The 19,716-nt window shown below is 35.5% G+C and overlaps 1 protein-coding gene across 2 annotated transcripts in view; it reads left to right on the top strand.

The window, feature by feature from the left end:
* Positions 1-3,185: 3,185 nt before the first annotated feature.
* Positions 3,186-19,716, top strand: part of LOC143229204 (uncharacterized) — a 43,238-nt gene continuing 26,707 nt past the window's right edge. Inside the window, exon 1 of one of the 2 annotated variants that reach the window (XM_076461196.1) lies at positions 3,186-3,440. In XM_076461196.1, coding sequence (XP_076317311.1) covers positions 3,426-3,440 — 15 coding nt within the window. In that variant the 5' untranslated portion in view covers positions 3,186-3,425. Of the gene's footprint in view, positions 3,445-19,716 lie in introns of both variants that reach the window. The other variant, XM_076461197.1, reaches the window with a different exon arrangement.

Genomic DNA, 19,716 nt, shown 5'->3' on the forward strand with positions numbered 1-19,716 from the left:
ATTCATAAAAAAGTTAAAATACGTTATTTCTGTCTAATGAAATTAGTTTGCTTATTCATGAAAACAATAATTAAATCTTAGGCTTGATTTCTTCATTTTATTTACATAACATATATCCTTCTTGCCTTTCCTGACCGACCTTATTTACTACACATAATCTAGTATGTTTATATGAAAAAATAAGAATAAAAGGTTTCTAAAACTCAGAACTTAAGTTATTTTCTTAATCCTAGCTCATAAGCCTTTTTCTGTTTCACTCAACGAGTTTAGCTTGGAAGAGAATTGAATTGATTAAGTGATGCTCCACCCCAGTGGCACAGCAGTATATCTGCGGACTTGCATCGCTAGAATCCGCGTTTCAATACCCGTGGGTCCCGACATGGACAGGTGGTTAAGGCGTTCGACTCGTAATTTGAGGGTTGCGGTTTCGAATCCCCATCACATCAAACATGGACGCCTTTTCAGCCGTGGGGCATTATAACGTGCAGTCAATTCCACTATTCATTGGTAAAATAGTAGCCCAAGAGTTAGCGGTGGGTAATGATGACTAACTGCCTTCCCTATAGTCTTACACTGTTAAATTAGGGATGGCTATCGTAGATAGCCCTCGAGTAGCTTTGCGCGAAATTCAAAAACAAACAATACCCAATGCCCACCACGGACAGCGCACAGAGCGCCAGCCCATTATATAGCTTTGTGCTTAAATACAAACAAAAAAACAAACTGATTGCCATGCTGAAAATGAAGTTTTTGTTGCTATTGCCTTTCATATATAAGAGAAAATATTTAGCGTGTAACTGGTGATTATTTTACACTGAAAAATAAGCAATGTTATCTTTTCACTAGAAAGATATAAGAGTATTACGAATATTTTTATTTCATCGGCCTTGTACACTACGAGGAAATTACTAAATTTGAAGTTCTTTCAATTTTTTCGGTTTTGTCATTATTATGGTGTTCGCTCAAATAGTTCACTTTCAAAAATTATGTTACATTTGTCATTGATTTTCAAAATTTTCTTAATATTGCACTAAACTTCAGACATACGTTGAATTCATTGGTTTATAGGTTAATGTTTTAATACCTTTTCATAAATTTTAAAATTAATTTGCAGGATTTTATACTAATTAATTTTTATAATTTTTACAGGATCTGCTTCAAGTTTAGTTCTATCTAGTCAATCTAAAATTTCTCCTAATACTTCTCTGACGATTTCTTTTTTTTTGCTTTTTTTGTGTTTCGCAAGTTTTGACCATTCCGATTACTATTTTTAAGATATAAAATATAAAAGTATTTTTTTGTTTTGAATTTCGCGCAAAGCTACATTAGCCGTCCCTAATTTAGCAGTGTGAGACACCCACCAACTCTTGTACTACTTTTTTTACCAACGAATAATGGGATTGACCGTTACATTGTAACGCCCCCACGGGTGAAAGGGCAAGCACGTTTGGTGTGACAGGGATTTGAACCCGCGACCCTCAGATTACGAGTCAAGTGCCTTAACTACCTGGCCATGCCAGGCCATAAAATAAGCAACTCCAGATTTGATACACATTATCAATTTCCTTATTTTTGTCTTAGCAAACGATCATGATTCGGGATTAAGTGCAGTATACGAATCGAGAGGTTTCGAGAAAACATCGAAAAGTTATGTCGGAAAAAATTTTCACTTAAAATTCGCAACCTCGTGTTCTAATAAATAAATGCTCAAGATTCCATTATTCAATACATGAAGTTGGTTATTGCAGCTTGGATAGACAGACGGACAGTCGCCGTGAAAAAATAGGTATATCTAATGTTGTCAATGCGCATTATATGTGTTTAACTTTTTAAATGAGAGACAGAATGAATTATCTCCTTAGGCTATAAATTTTGAATAAAATATTCTAGACACGCTTCAAGCTGCTCCATCATCAAAGTTTTGTTTACTTTTGCTGTAAACCAAATAGTTGAAAACGAGGTGCTTGAAGAAAAATGATATCGAAGCATTAAAATCATTGGTTAATTCTCTACCTAGATATATTATTCGTTTTTCTTCTAAAGTACATACATTAAAAGGGACCATAAGTTGCACAGTTAATATAACAATTATTATTTAGTGTTCAGGGTTATTTATGACTAGTATAGTATTGTTCCCTTTGTTTAATCAATGTATATGCCACAAATAGCAATTCAGACATTATATATACAGATATTATATTTCCAGACATTATGCGTACAGACATCATATATACACACATTATATACACAGACATTATATATACCTTTTATAACCATTGTGTTTAGTCAGTTCTTGTTCTATTTGTAATTTCTAGTTGAACATTATAGTCCATGGTTCCAAATTAGTCGTATTATAACTTCAGTATCTCTGACAATAATCTATCTAGCAATATATCACAGCGATCGTTTTTCTTTCCTGAGAATGTTCTCACTATGAATTTATACAAACAATCACCTTAAAGTTCTCAGAACATATCAACTGGCAGAAAGATTTACTATTTAAGAAGTAGAAGTTTCTAGAAACTTTAAGTTATTATAACATTGTTAGAACCACTCACTCAGTTACATTGATCTCGTTTGTTATAAGATATTAGCGGCTGTTTTTCTTAAGGTGCTTTACATATGTGAGTGATCGCTAACAGAAAGATTATTAGCTAGATGAATGATACCTATCAGTTAATAAATTGTTACACTAACGAGAGCGAATTTTAATTCTACTTTAGTTCTCATTGCTTTAAATTAAAACTTCGCGAGAGTTTTGTGAGTTGTGAAGGGTATCTATCGTTGGTTAAGAAAGGCTGCGCATTTTTAAAGCACATTTATCTTACAGCTACTTTGTTCCTGTGCTCTTTCTGAACCGCTTTTAACTTTTCATTTAAACGCCGATGCATTGAAAATGACTCAAGATTCTTGTTGTTGCTGACGTGTGTGAAGTAAAAAAATCCATTTCAAGTTGGAATAAAAAACTCGGTTTATACCCACACACTTATCTCCAAATTCTTAAGATTTTCTGTGTGCTCTCCTTACGTATGTGTTTGTTTAGAATTTAGTGCACATATATCGTTATAAATAAAAGCAGTCGTTACTATTGCTCAAGCCATACCAGCCACAGAAAATAAAGTTGCTCTGGTACGCGCTGGTTGGGAAACACACAGAGTGCATACCAGCTATTAACCAATCGGAGTGCTGTAACATGACCGAGTCAGCTAGAGACCCAATGCCCAAGTCTTCCATTAATTTAAATTCTTCCTGCGGTAGTACTCAGTTTTTTCGAGGTACTTTACTGTTTGCCCAATAGTATTGTACAAGAACAAAGTAAACTGACAAGGACGTAAATTCTCATCTCAGTAATTAGAGCTACTTGTTACTATCTCTGTTTTCTTTGGTGCAGCAAGAACAGCAAGTGCTGGGAAAACACACTATTGATGCGAGGCCCTGCTGTAAGTATGTCTATATTAGCACTGCTTATAGTTAAAAGACAAATATATTTTCAATGTAAAGCTGCAAGAAATATAAAAACCGAAATTAATAATAATAAGTTGATAACTTGTAATGTATCATATCATTTTATAACCGATTCACATTTTCAGTCGAGTTTAAAGTGTTAAAATATATGGGGAAATGCTTTTTTTTTCTTTTTTTAGTTTTGAAAGTGTAACGTTCTGCCCCTTCCAAGAATAACATATATTGTATATTACGAAATTTAAAACATAATCTTTCATTTCTTTTAAACATCTGACATATTTATCTCTTCGTTTAAAGTATGGTATATATATATATATGTATGTACATTATAAATATATGTGTATATATTTGACGCAATATGTGGACACTACTGTAGTGAACGCGTAATATCAAGTCAGTAATTTAAAGATCCAAAGAAAACGCTCATATCAACTGCGTATAGTTTTTTAGTGATTAGTTTAGACAACGTATACTAACTATCAAGAACAACTTATTGAAAGCTCCCACCTGAATGGCTTTTTCCCAGGTCATCATGGTTAATTTTCCTTAACAATTAGATCAAGATTACAAAAAAAGTGAATGCCTTGTTCACATTATAAGTTTACATTATCTTAGATCATTACCAAATATAATCTAAATCCTCAAGTAGTGTGTAGGTTGTATAAGCGTTTGTGGAATTTTTTTCTATCTGTGGTTCTTGTTTTAAAAAACAAATAAACTAATGTACGCAAACAGTGAGATTTTATTCAGATATCCACTTTCCATTAGTTTTTTCTTTGGTCATCCAGTGATAAGTTTACGGGCTTACAACCTAATAAATCTAAAACTTGATTCCCCGTGGTGCACGACTGTATAGCTTTATTCTACCAAACCAAAAACCTCTCCCTTATTTACTTTAGTCAACACGGACTCTTTTCCCCAGTGTTGTTGTTTCATTTCGTCTATAAACCAATTAGTGCAATTCAGCCTTCTTTGTTAGTGCGATTATTTTATACTTCACGCAAATAATAACATTAGTATGTTAAAGTAAATGAAAATACGGACATGCCCATTTTATCTGTAAAAAGTGCATAATATGGTGTTTGATCGGTTTGTTTATATTTCCTTGTACATGGTTATCATAAATCTAATAATGTTTTATCCACGTACACGTACCCAGGCGTACTCACGTACAATAAACTTTTCTTTTTTACGTTCAAAGAGCCTGTGAACAAATAGTCATACATTTTTCGAAACTATACTATTAAAAGAAATGAACCTTCATGGGTCAAAAAAGTGTAAAATATACAGGAGCAGTACATTTGGCCCCCATTAGCTCACGGGAAAGTCCAAAGACTTATAACGCTAAAAATCAGATTTCGATACGCATGGTGAGCAAAGCACAGATAACCCATTGTGTAGCATCGTGTTTAACAACAAACAAAAATGACATTTGAATTAATATTTGTAGTTCTTGAATTTTACATTTTCGTGATATGTAAGTCTTTATTCTTTAGGTAATCTAACTTTCCCTTTACATCTATTTACACACGTGTCGTCAAGAGGGTATGTGATGGATCTTTTTTTTTCATATGTTTTTATTGTTGTTATATGTATGTATATCCAGCTAACTCCTCCCACAGTGCTGAAACCTCACAGGGGATGCAGGGTGACCCAAGGGTATCCTTATCTGTACAGAATAGCCCCGTAACAAGTGAGTCTAAAACACTCCAGAAAGGTCATGCAAGTACGATGGAATCAAAGAGTAGATTTGAAAGTCACTGAATCTGAATCTGACACAGGATTATCTGTTATTTTCTTAAGAAAGAAGGGCCAAACTTGGGACACGTCAGGTGCCATGGGCGGGTGTTCTAAATGGTTTTATCTCGGGTAAGGACCTATATAGAGCATGACTATAGAAATAATTGAACATAATGAAGGAGCTTGATTGGCACATTGGGACCTCTGTATTTTAAGCTCTAAATCTAATAAGTTTTATCCTCAACACAGTCATATTCATGAACATAATACTTTTTTTCTGTGCCAGAACTATTGGATATTTTATGCTGTTTTTGCTTGTAGGATACTTTTTCTCAAAACGGATACTTAATTATCAACTGACAGTTCCGTTTATTACTTTGGTATGTGGTTTGAGTGGTAACAAATTTTGAAGCTTTGTACTGTCCGTTTTATTTTTGTCTTAGTAAACGCTCTTGAATAATTTTAAAGTTAAACGTTGATTATCTGATCAAATAAAAACAACATTTAGGTGTAATACGATCGTTTATTATTAATATATCCTATATATACACCAGTATGCACTACAGAAATTAAATTTTCGTTGCTAAGGAAGAGCATTAGAAAGTCCCATAGCAGTTAGCTTTCGTCTTGTTAATTAAGCAATTGTTTTATAATGTCCCATCGTGGTAATTTAGTATTAATTATCCTGTAGAGCAGGGTCTTCATCAAGGAATAGTATTAGAATATCCTATTGTAATAAAGTAGTAATAAAGTATAGAATGTCGTATTATAATACTCTAGTTCTTAGAACGTCCCAGTTTTTGATGTCTGGGATTAAAAAAGAGAGAAAGAAAAAAAAAAGAACGTGTTTGTTGTTAGATCAGAGTGGAAAAATACGATTTTTGCCAATAAACTTATTACATTGAATCTATTTAAAGACAGGAACATGTTCGTCCTGTTTTGTACCCTGTAAATCAGATAATGGCTTGTTTCGTATGGAGGAGTGAATTTTTAATACTTCTCAACTGTCGTGCATGCCAGTTAACTTTACGACATGAGTGAAACTATGTGTTCTAAAATAAGCTTAAGTATCTGTAGCAGATGCTATAGAAGTAGTGAATTACTTCCGAATCAGCATTCTCAAGTATCTGTAGCAGATGCTATAGAAGTAGTGAATTACTTCCGAATCTCAAGCTACACATAAAGGTCTGTTGTTATTTTATAAAAATCAATACAATTGTATAGAGGAGAGTTGGAAGAAACTTTACTAACATTGATATGGAGGTATGAATAATTAATAATAAAAGTTGGTTTTTGTACTTTATATGAACCTACGTAGACAATTACTATAAATGATAGAAAAATAATTAACATTAGAATACTTTATTTTACTGTGTAGACGCCAAATGTTAATTGTTTAATATGATAATGACAGTTCAAAAAATATTTGATAAGTAGAACATTTTTAGCTTCGAGGGAGAGACAATGACACATTTCAAGAGGTTACTTGATGTATAAAAAGTAACAAGTCTTTGTCCGTTTCATAATATAAGAGCAAAGTATAGTATGGTATTGCATTTACAAAAGAAAAAAAATGTAACATATTACAAAACAGACTCAAGAGACGGCTATATAATATTTGTCCAGAGGATTTTATGCCATTGTTAAAAACGGTGGCTAAATATTAAAACAAACTTGCGTTAAGACCAAGCCAAGAGGATATATGTCACTGTTAAAAATAAACAAAAGTTACGTAACATAATTTGTTTCAGCAATAAAGAACGAGCTAAATATAGTTATAAGTTGCTGTTAAGATAACGAAAGGCTGGTAAGCAACAAATAACCAGAAATTAAAACCGATCCGTAAAATAAACAGTTGTTAAACTAAAGGCAGAGGTTGTGAAACAACAAAATACCGCGAATTAAGACCGAATTACAGGACTGTAAACTGCTGTTAAAATACAAAAATAATGCTAAGAAAACTGAATTGAACCCAACACAAATGTTGCTAAATGATTCAGCAAGCCTTGATTTAATTAAATAATCTAGCGCTAGTTGTTTTCCACTTTGAATGAACTACATATTTATGGCTTTGTTGTAATATAGGCATGTTGGTTACCAACAGTGAATCGTTAACAAATCACTAGATTTCATTTCTTGAATTTGTCACCTTACAGTCTTATTTCTATTTTGTACGATGTGTTTTGGCTAAAAAGCCAAAATCTGGAGATACACAAAACAGTTATACGGTTCAAGCACCGTTAACTTAATTTAAAAAAAAAAAGAACGTAAATATATTAGCTTTCAGCTTAAATCGCAATATCATAGTAAATTTGGACGACAGCGCTGTAATAGGAAAGACATATAAGCTAAGAATTACTTCTTGCCAGGATGCTATTTTAGGTACATCGTAATATCCATAAAAGAAGAATAAATCCTTATTAACCTCGACTTAATTGGATCTCAACTCGGTTAAGAGATAGAGCAATGAGCTAAAAGTTTGCACCAAAAAAAAAAAAAAAAAAAAAAAACTCAGACTTATTCTATGGACCACTCTGTCGCTGCAAGCAAAAGGGTATCTTCAATAGCCGCGGCAGTAATTAGACCTCATATCAGTTAAAAGATGGAGCTATCAGCTAAACGTTTGTACTTCAAAAAAAAAAAAAATTAGAGCCATTTTATGAGTCGCTTTGTCGTGATTAATAATAATCCGTTGTACAAAACGGAAAAGAAATCATGGCACGCGTTTGTGGATAGATGAATACCGTCACTGTTAACTTATTTGGAACAAAACGGAACAGCGTTCAGGAGATGCGTTTGTGGCTAATAATGAATACAGTTTCTTAAACCATTTAGCGAACAGGACGGTAGAGCATTCAGTGTGTGCGTCTGTGGTTAATACTAAACATAGTTATTGTGAAGTAATAGTCAACAAGACGACAGACTGACTGTTCACTGCTTGTGTTTATGTATTATATTGAACACAGTTACTCCAAACAAATGATTCGAATTGAGATCATTAGGAATATTTTTCAGCTTTTCTATAATCTACTTGAAATATCATAAAACCAAAGTAATGTAAACATTATACATCTTCTATGCTTTACAATTGGATTCTGAACAGGTAGACCTAAGTACAAACAAATTCATCACTCATGGCGTATTTACAAACGCTTTATATATACTGTCGAGACAAAAAAAAAACCAGTTAAAACACTGCGTATGAATATAACCCCGTTTTAAATGGAATTCATTAACACATGAGTTTTGGGTTTGGTTTGTTTGGAATTTCGCGCAAAGCTACACAAGAGCTATCTGCACTAGCCGTCCCTAATTTAGCAGTGTAAGACTAGAGGGAAGGCAGCTAGTCATCACCACTCACCGCCAACTTTTGGGTTACTCTTTTACCAACTAATAGTGGGATTAACCGTAACATTATAACGCCCCCACAACTAAAAGGGGCGAGCATGTTTGGTGTGACTGAGATTCGAACCCGCGCCCCTAAGATTACGAGTCGAGTGCCTTAACCATGCCAGGCCTGGAATTTTGGGTATTATTACAGTTGCGTCCTCTCAACAGTTCAGACGTTTAAATTTCAACAAGTTCCGAAAAAAAAGAAAAAATACTGACTATTTGAAACTATTTTTAAACAAACAACTCAAACTGTTGGTTGATATAAGCCTACTTCATTATATTATGAGATAGTTTGTAAAAATTATTTTTACTAAATATCAATTTCAATGTTGAGAGAGATTGATGTACATATGTATATTAGTTTATTCTATAATTCTGGAACAGAAACTGATATTATACTGACATATAGTCATGTGAAAAAGTTAGGAAACCGTATGAAAGCCTGTGTATTTGCGTAACATTTTTGGATATATAGATATTTAATCTCAATTTCAACAATACTGAGAGAATACAGGAATATAACTAAGCAATTAAAATTGAGAGATTATAGGAATGTAACTAAGCAATTAAAATTGAAGAAAAGACTTTTCAAGATCTTCTGTAAATGTAATTCTACAAAAATGCATATTCTAACTGAAGAAAAAGTTAGGAAACCCTACCTCCTAATAGCTAGTGTTACCCCCTTTGACTGAAATAACTGCAGTGAGACACTGCTTGTAGCCATCTACCAGTTTCTGACATCGGTCTGAAAAAGTTTGCCCTACTCCTCAATGCAGAATTCTTTCAGCTGTGAGATGTTTGAGGGGTTTCTTGCATGTACAGCCCGTTTCAAGTCACCCCACAGCATCTCAATGGGATTAAGATCTGGGCTTTGGCTTGGTCATTCCAGGACTCTCTATTTCTTAGTTTTCAGCCAGTCCTTGGTGGATTTACTGGTATGTTTTGGGTCATTGTCATGTTGCAGGGTCCAGTTCTGCTTCAGTTTTAATTTTCGTACAGATAGTCTCATATGATCCTCAAGCACCCTCTGATACACAGTAGAATTCATGGTGGATTCTACGATTGTGAGCTGTCCAGGTCCTGCTGCAGCAAAGCAGCCCCAAAACATGACACTTCCACCTCCATGCTTCACAGTTAGTATGAGGTTCTTTTCCTGGAATGCTGTATTTGGTTTGCGCCAAACATGTCCTCTGTTCTGGTGTACAAATAATTCAATTTTGGACTCATCTATCCAAATAATTATTCCAGAAGTCCTGGTCTTTGTCTACATTCTCTCTGGCAAACTTCAGTCCAGCCATGATGTTTCTCTTAGAAAGCATAGGTTTCCTCTTTGCACACCTCCTATGCAAGTTAAACTTGTGCAGTCTCTTTCTGATTGTAGCAGCATGCACTTTCACATCAACACTAGCCAGAGCCTGCTGTAGGTCCAGTGATGACATGTTAGGGTGTTTGGAGACCTCTTTTAGCATCTTGCGGTCTGCTCTCGAGGTGAACTTGCTTGGACGACCAGATCAGGGCATGTTAGCAGTTGTTTTGAAAGCCCTCCACTTGTTGACTATTTTCCAGACAGTGGAATGGCTGATTTCAAAATCTTTTTAAATCCCTTACCAGACTCGTAAGCTGCTACAATTTTCTTTTTGAAGGCCTCAGACTTTTGCTCTGCCCAGTCCATTACTATGCAATTCAAACATCTCATCACGTGACCTGAAAAAGTTAATGAATTTATCTTTGAGGTCAAGTACTCATGTTCTGAAGATGATAGAGAGAAGACTTTCGAAACGTCTTCCTCTACTTTTACGTTTTTTCTACAATTGGCAGTAGCTGATTATTCCAAATTAATGAGTTGACAGTCAGCTTTGCAATATTCAGTGGTGTTATATAATTATCTTTCATTTTTCACTTTAATGTGCTCCAAATTTTTTATAAACCCTAAACAAGAACTTATGGGTCCTTAGTAACGGGTTGTCTAAAGAAGAAATACGAATGTTTCACTTAAGAGAAAAGCCATCACACAAACTGAAACCGCTAAACACAACAGTTTGTTGCCCATTGGTTCGATTTATTGTTAGCAGCATGAGAAACTTAATTTAAACCAATGGTACAGCTATTTGGACACTTGGGCGAGACAAATTACTATATGCAACGTTAGTATAAACCTGGTGTCTGTCTATTATAACTTGCCCAGTGTAGCTCCGAAGCAAAGTCATATATGTTCGCAGCCACAACTGAATGTCATATGAGAGAGCATGTGGTTGGAAACACCACACAATCTGCACACCAAACGCTCAACGAAGTGAGTTCTGCTTTCAGCAAACAAAGTAAAAAACAAACAAACCAAAAGCAGCTTGGCTGCAAAGAATAGATAAAATGGTCCAATCACATGAGAGTCAACACTGTTCGTATAGGTATGTTCTGCTACACCCAGAAACCAGACAGCAGGACTGTACTCATTTGTAAATAAGCAAAACCATATAACTTATAGGTTTTTTTTCGTCAATTCTGTGATCCAAAACTAGACTAAGCCCCATTTCACACAAAAAATACCGCATTTATCAGTGGTGTCGAAGTATGATGCATAGGTGGAAATTAACACTGGTTGGCGTACGGAATGCTATCATTAACAACAGACATTACAGAGAGCACATCCTACCACTATTGTGTACTGCTATATGGTGGCGCAGTTACCTCTGACTTCAGCCTAATTTATTCCCGACAAATTCCTCGAAAAAGGTAGTTTTGACCGAATAGAATGGGCTGTACCTCATGGATCTTACCTATATTGAGAATGTACGGAATGGTCTTGAGAGACGTGTCGCGCCTCCTTTGGTGATCCCAGGTGCTGAATATGTCCTAAAAGGAAATAATTCAAATCAGTTATCGAGAATGCTTTAGGGCCTTATCAGCGCTTGAATTTCAACTATGCAACATTGGTACTTGTCTGTCTCACTATTCGTGATGGTGATACATAAAATAAATATGTAAGCCCACTTATTCCAAGTATTTCATTTATGAGAATAGATCGGATTAAAGTACACTGGTTCAGTGCTAGTTTTAAATCTACTCATTTTAAAATATTTTTAACTTAGGTATATAAAAATTTCATTACATGTATCATTATGAAATTTATTTCTAATATGATATTTTACTTCCTCTCGCAAGATATCAATTTTTGATTAGTGCTGTTCTTTGTTCATGCAAATTTCCAACTAGTCTTTCACCTACTGCTGCTGAAAATAATTATGCAGCAGCTTTTCACTAATGGCAGTACGACACAATCTATATTTGGCCAGAGTTTTCCATTTTTGCTATAGGTGGACACAATTTACAACAGATTCATAGGTCTCTCAGGTTCTTTCAGAGGGTCTGGTCTTTCACATACATTCCTTTCTACCACTGTCTTTACTCCACTCCCACAAGGAATCATGTTTTTTCACCACCCTTCAAAGGACTAATTTCAGAAATAGTTAACTAGATGTGTATGTCTTCTTGATTCTGGCGGCATCTACTGTTAAAAACACTAACTAAACTTTAAACTAACAAGAATGTTGAATTTCCAAAATCGTTCATATACTCCAGAAATAAGTATTGAAAAAAAAATTACAACGCATGTTTATGAAGAAAAATTGTTTTATTTGGTACGTTTCGAACATGTTCCTTTCCTTATCTTGAGATACTTTTCTACCAATGCTTCTCCGCGTCTTGTAATTTGTTCATAAAATCTAGCATCCACGTTATTTGGGTTATTCAATAAAGAATTGTAAACCTTTTCTCTCTGTGGATACTGTTTAGATAAAACCTTGACAAATGTTTTCAGATCTAGGAGTCACCCTCAAAACTCGGGAGCCAGTACCGAGAAGCTCCCCCCCTCCCCAGCGGAATGTCTACGTAATTAAAACGCCAGAAACCGGGTTTCGATATCTCTGATTGGGCAGAACACAGAGAGCCTATGGTGTACATTTGTGCTTAATTCCAAATAAACAAACAAAAATGTACATTTATTTACTTTCACGGTAAATGATATCAACAACCACTTTATAGCGTTGCACTAGCCCAGGGTCACCAAACGTTTTTCACAGGAGGCCAGAATGAGAAGCGCGGGACGCATGATCATTATATTCAATACTCATAAGCTAGAACGAAAGCTCTCTGTAAAATACTTAACACCAAATTTACGATGCTACATTAGCTATGTGGGATAAGCATGCAATACACACATATAATAAAAAACAAACAGAAATACAACCAATATTTCTATTTACCGAAAGGTTATCAAAGACGGTGACATTAGCAAAAACAATTGTCACATCGCACATAGTGGGTACATATCTGAATTTCACTAAGCCGCAAAAACGTTAGTGAGATTTATGAATTTATGAAAATATTTTCAATGTTCAGTTTTGAATTGCTGCATCCAATCATTAGAATTGCTTTCAAATGTTCGTCAGTCAACCTTGATCGATGTACCGACTTCACATACTTCATTTTTGAAAATACTTGTTCACAGACATAGGTTGTTCCGAACACTGATGCCATACCAGATGCGAACTGCTTCAGCTTTGGAAAATCATCTTCAGATATGCAGCTGTAAAATTCAATAAGTTGCCCCTCTCTGTGTTTTGCTTTCAACAAGTCATTTCCTTGAAAATCGGTGACCTCCAGCTGAAGTTCCACTGGCACGTCATCAATGACACAATCAAAAGGATTCTGAAAAAGGAGAATTTTACTTTAGATTCTCTCGAGATCCGAAAATCTCTCTAAAAATGCTTATTTAAATCACCAATAATCTTTTTCTGAAACTCCAGGTTGAAATCTTCTGTGATTCCAGCATGAAACTCATTGAAACGCTGAAAATGAGAGAGGTTTCCTCCTTCCAAATGTGCTTCAAACAATGACAGCTTTCTCCAAAATCCTTTAATGATTCTATAGAGATCACATACAGGGTTATTCTTCCCCTGAAGTTTCAAGTTCAATTCATTCATGTGGGATGTGATGTCAACCAAAAATGACAACTTTGACAACCAGGTTGGATCCGACAGAAGTGCATCGGCTTTATATTTCTCGATAAGAAATACATCTATTTCTCTTCTCAGCTTATAAAAACGAGACAAGACTTTACCGCAGCTGAACCACCTCACCGCCGTGTGATAAGGCGAGTCACAGAAATCCGAATCAATTTCTTCAAGAAACGCCTTGAACTGGCGATGATTAAGTGCATGACTTCGAATGAAGTTCACTGCAGAAATGACTTGTTTCAATACGCAAGAAATATCTAAGTCTTTTCCACAGAGTGCTTCCTGATGTATGATGCAGTGTATGAACAAAGCGCTTGGGAGTTAAAGATCTTCCAACTGTTTCTTGATTAGCCCCACCAGAACATTCTTTACTCCAGCCATATTTTTTCCTCCATTAACTGTTACACCTCTAAGCTGATTCCACTGAAGGTTATAGTCTTGCAAAGTTTCATGCTCTTCCATGAAAATGTCTTCTCCAGTTGTTCTTCCGTGAATGCTGCAAACTGATGTCAACTCTTCCGTGAACTGAAAGTCCAAATTAACTCCACGAATTAACACGAGAACTTGTGACGTACTCGAGAAATCAGTAGAATCATTCAGTGCCATAGGAAGTTTCTAGCTTTTTGGCGTATCTATAATGCGATGTTCTCTCCAAGTTCTTCTGCTCTCCGTACAACTGAAGTTGCTGAAAGGCTGATACTTTCAAAGAAATTGGCTTTTCCAGGACACAGCTCATTTGCTGCTTCCATCATACACTCTTTGATGAAGTTGCCGTCAGTAAAAGGTTTTCCTCGCTCTGCCATCCTATGCACTATTTTGTAACTTGAACGAGTGACAGATTCATTTTCAGCAAACTTCCTCGTGAAGAGATTCTTTTGAGATTCAAAAACACGTTTCATGGATTCAAATTTCTCAGAACGGAACTTTCCTGAAAATTTCAAATATGTTGATAGATGTTTTGTTTCATAGTAACGCCAAAGATTGTACTCTTTCAAAACGGCAACACTTTCTGTGCATATCACACAAGTAGCTTTCAGGTATTTTGTTTCCACAAAGAAGTGCTTTTCTCCCCATTCTTCATTGAAAGCACGACACTCAGAGTCCACTTTTCTTTTTTTAAAAGTAGCCATAACGATGGGTGAAAAAAAAAAGGATCTGAAAATGAAAAACACAGAACGTTATGAAAAGTATTGTACTGGTTCAAGAACGCACAAACAAAATATATTGAAACGTACTTTTGCCACGACACTCACCTAAGAACGAGTTACAAAAAGCGCATAACCCGACTACTAAGAGAAATGAGCTTGCTGAAGCGGTAACCCCAGGCTGCTGAATTTACAAGACGAGGGTTAAGTCTGTAATTGTTTTCGAAATCCTAATGCTTTCACAGATACGTGCCTCGATATGAATAAACGGGAAGCAAGGACGAAAGAAAAATTTTCCTATTGGTTAAAAATGCGCGTGACAGCCTTGTTTCTTTTTCTCATTACGTCTTGTGTTTGCCAGTTTAAAGCGACCATCGGTGTGATTTATTTTGTTATGACAGTCGGACATTTGGTAAAATGTCACTTTTTATTTCCAAGCGGCTAACTGCTAGCGAGCCGGACAAAATGACCTCGAGGGCCGTGCTCTGGACTATTTAATTCTCTCTCTCTCCTCCCTTACTTAACCGCATGTCGATCATCCCAAAATCAGCCACGCCTCCTGCTAAACTTAGTGGAGATTATACTAGCGTGAACACGTGCAGCTAGTCCATTTGGACGTGCATGTTTATACTGACACTTAGCTAAGAACGAGTCGATAGGGCGAGGGTTAAGTCTGTACTTCAGTGATGTCGAGAAAACCCACTTGTAGAGAAATATATACATAAAAACGGCTCGTTTGGGTTGATAAAATTTTTACGTGGAGAAGTGAACCTTCTTCGGTCATCGTCAGGTTCACAAAGAAAGAGAGAGGTAACTGACCGGAAGCTGACCACATGTTTGAAAGGGGGTTGTCTAACTGAGTGTCGGAATGTAGAGGGCGGGCTTAGATGTTTGAATATATAATATTATATTATATTATTTTATTATTATTAGTTATTATATTATTTTTAATATAGATATAAAGGTGTTCCTCTGTACTGGTTTATTTAGGGCTAAAGTAAGGCTTCTTTAATTTTGCATTTCTTTATGTTTGTTTCTTTATTTAGTATTTGAGTGTTTTCTATGGTTATGTTGCGTTTATTTAATTTGCAGTGTTCGAAAACGTGTGAAGGTGACTTTTTATGTTCTTTAACTCTGGTTTCCATTTTCCTACTTGTTTCTCCAATATAGAAGTCGTGGCAGTTATCACATTGTATTTTATAAATAATGTTGATGTGATGTTTGTCAGTGTAGTTTTTACATAGTATAGACCTGAGTTTTGTGCCTGGTTTTTGAATAAATTTGGTATTAACTGGAATATCATATTTTGTTGTAAGTGTTTGCCAAATGTGTGTCATTTTTCTGCTGATGTCGGGAATACATGGTATGCAGCAGTATATAGTTTCTTTGTGAAGAAGGTCGAAACGTTGTTCACTCCTCCACGTAAAAATTTTCTCAACCCAAACGAGCCGTTTTTACATATATAAGTCTGTACTTGTTTTCGAAATTCTAATGCTTTCATAGATACGTGCCTCGATATGAATAAACGGGAAGCAAGGACGAAAGAAGAATTTTCCTATTGGTTAAAAATGCGCGTGACAGCCTTGTTTCTTTTTCTCATTACGTCTTGTGTTTGCCAGTTTAAAGCGAACATCGGTGTGATTTATTTTGTTATGACAGTCTGACATTTGATGAAATGTCACTTTTTATTTCCAAGCGGCTAACTGCTGGCGGGCCGGACAAAATGACCTCGAGGGCCGTATCCGGCCTGCGGGCTGTAGTTTGGTGACCCCTGCACTAACCAATTGTCTTTTGTCCTGTGTGAGTTTATACACCCGTGTTTGACTGATTGAATTGAGAGAAAGAAGAGAAACGAAATGGTTTGAAATTAGTAACATTTTGTGCAGCTTCAACACTTCATTCCTGATAAAAGCATGAAAAAGTACTAAAAAATCCGAAAAACAAAAAGTTCGATTTAAGACTGAAAAAAATGTGAAAATAGTTTCGGAATTCCAATAATCCAAAACTGTTCTATTTAGTACAGTTCTACGCCGAAACAAAATGGAAGAAAATACTAGACACCATGATGACATTTTTAGTTGCCACGGTAACTTGACTACCTGGTTCGCACAAGACGATATAATAATGTTGTGTTACAAAATGCTATGAACAACTCTCATGAAAATGAAGAATGTGATTTTCGTTGTTTTATTATTCTACTGTACAATCCTTTTATACAAAATTTTTCTAAGGAATATACAACAGTAGTTATTTCGTGTTCTACTCAAAATATAGAAAACCAAACCAAAACTAATTCCTGAAAATTCGTTAATTACATTGATAGAACTTTAAATAGTCCTTTGACCTCTTATATTTACTCATGAGTTGTATCTTATACAAGTGCATTATATGATAAAGCTATATGTTATACAATAAAAAGAAAAACAAATAAAAGAGAATTAGCCTTTGCCTTCTATAATGAACAGAGCGCTATCTAGTGTTAAATATATTGGATTGTGGAATGAAAGTTTTAAGATTTAATATGCGCGATGTGATACAGAACATATTCAGCTGTAAACATTACAGTCGTTACAGCCAATCTCGTTATTTGTATGAGTATTGCTGACTACTTCACTCTTTTTGGTCAATAATTCTAAATTTAAGTGGATATGTTTGAATCGTGGGGGCTCTGATCTAGATTTGGTTATTTAGCAAGTTTAAAATACTAAACCCTAAGTTGATGTTCACAGTTTACATACCGTGTTTGTTTGTTTGTTTAAGCACAAAACTACATATTTCCGCTGTATTCGCAGCAGGGATCGAATTAATTTTTAGTAAAAATTAACTAATAATTATTTTTAATTAAAAATAAGGTAATTTAAGAACTTGGCATTACTTTATGCGAATCTAAACCTTGAGCCGCATATAAAAGCACGACAGTCACAGAAAATTTAATATACTAATATGGTTCAATGTCGTGTTTATTAGTTAGTGCCTTTACCATATTGGGGGGGAGGGGAGAAATGCCAACTTCAAGAGGTAAGTTTCATATCACTTACCCCCAAATGGTTGTACCTTATTTCCCTATTTTTTTTTATTTTGATCTTTTTATGTTTATCTTTTTCTTATTCTTATTTTAACTTGGGAGAGCAAATCATATTCTCACAACTGTCTGCAGGCAGTGAAGGGTGATGTAGATGTGGGACGCTATGGGCTGAACACCCACATCTCGCTCTTCTAATTTCTAATTTCCTTATGTGAGAATGGCGAATTGGAGGTTAAGACTGATAGACGATGTATCCCCACCGCAATGTTGGTCCCACTTCCTCAGTCACCTCCAAAACCTAGGAAACGTTGTAGCTTGCACCCTGGGATCTTTTTTTTTTAGGTCCGGCAAGGCCAGGTGGTTAAGGCACTCTTCTTGTAAACTGAAGGTCGCGGATTCGAATTCGCGTCGCACCAAACATGCTCGCCCTTTCAGCCGTGGGGGCGTTATAATGTGCGGTCAGTCCCACTATTCGCTGGTAAAAAGTAGCCTAAGAGTTGGCGGTGGGTGGTGATGACTAGCTGCCTTCCCGTCGTCTTACACTGTTAAATTAGGAATGGCTAGCGCAGATAGCCCTCGTGTAGCTTTGCGCGAAATTCAAAACAAACCAAACCATTGAAAGTAATCTTCTTCGTGTATGAAGCATATTTAAACTTTAGGCCTAATTGACAATTTTTGGCGGCCCGGCATGGCCTAGCGCGTAAGGCGTGCGACTCATAATCCGAGGGTCGCGGGTTCGCGCCCGCGTCGCGCTAAACATGCTCGCCCTCCCAGCCGTGGGGGTGTATAATGTGACGGTCAATCCCACTATTCGTTGGCAAAAGAGTAGCCCAAGAGTTGGCGGTGGGTGGTGATGACTAGCTGCCTTCCCTCTAGTCTTGCACTGCTAAATTAGGGACGGCTAGCACAGATAGCCCTCGTGTAGCTTTGTGCGAAATTCCCAAACAAACAAACAAGACAATTTTGGCGCCTGTCTCAGCGGTTATATTCACCTCGTTTATTTTGACGAGTAAACAAATTAGTGTCTGACTTTTCATAAAATATGTTGAAGTTGCTTAAATACCCGTCTGTTTTACTGTTTGTTTGTTTGTTTTGGAATTTCTTCATACTCGATCATTTCCCTAATGTTTGTTAACTTATTCGACACTTCATATCATTTTGTCTGTTAACTTATTCGAGAAAGCTTTGAAGTTTTAACTTAAGTTTATGAAATTATTATGGTAATTGAACATTGAAGCCAATATAATTAACAGTTACACTAGATTATTACCCAGCGGTTATAAGCTTATTAGTCTTACGCCAGTTTGGGAAAAGTTTTGAAAAGTTTAATAAATGATGCGTTGCAAAATCATTTAACAAATCTTAGAATTGTATTGGACAATCGACAAATCTTTTGACACTTTTTGAAAATGTTACTGCTTATGTAGATGAGAGGAAGGGTGTAGATTTGTTATATCTGGAATTTCAGAAAGAATTTGACAGTATTAAAATTATTCCCATTCAAATTATACTTATAATTCAAATAATGTTAACCAATATGTATTATCTTGCATTTATTATAATTAAAACCAATCTGCCACTTTTATTCATACAACTCGTTAATGATCTAAATCATTTTGTAAAGGAAGAGAATCCTCTTCACAACTAACACCTTCACCTATGTCATTGATTTAAATCCAAAGGTCCTAAAACTGAGCCTTAAGATACCCCACTTGTGATATGAATCCAGTACGACTTAACTCCATTTATAACAACCCCTGCTTAATTTTTTTTTTTTTTTTTTTTCATCAAGCCATTCTTCTGTCAAGTTAGCTAAATTATCTCTCACACACACAGGAATAATTTGATATACAAATATTTTATATGGCACCTTGTCAGATGTTTTCTGAAAATCCAGATACATCAACTTTACACTCGTATCCTCATCTAGCAGTAA

This window comes from Tachypleus tridentatus, chromosome 10 (genome assembly GCF_004210375.1).
Source record: "Tachypleus tridentatus isolate NWPU-2018 chromosome 10, ASM421037v1, whole genome shotgun sequence".
In the NCBI taxonomy this organism is placed as follows: Eukaryota; Metazoa; Arthropoda; class Merostomata; order Xiphosura; family Limulidae; genus Tachypleus; species Tachypleus tridentatus.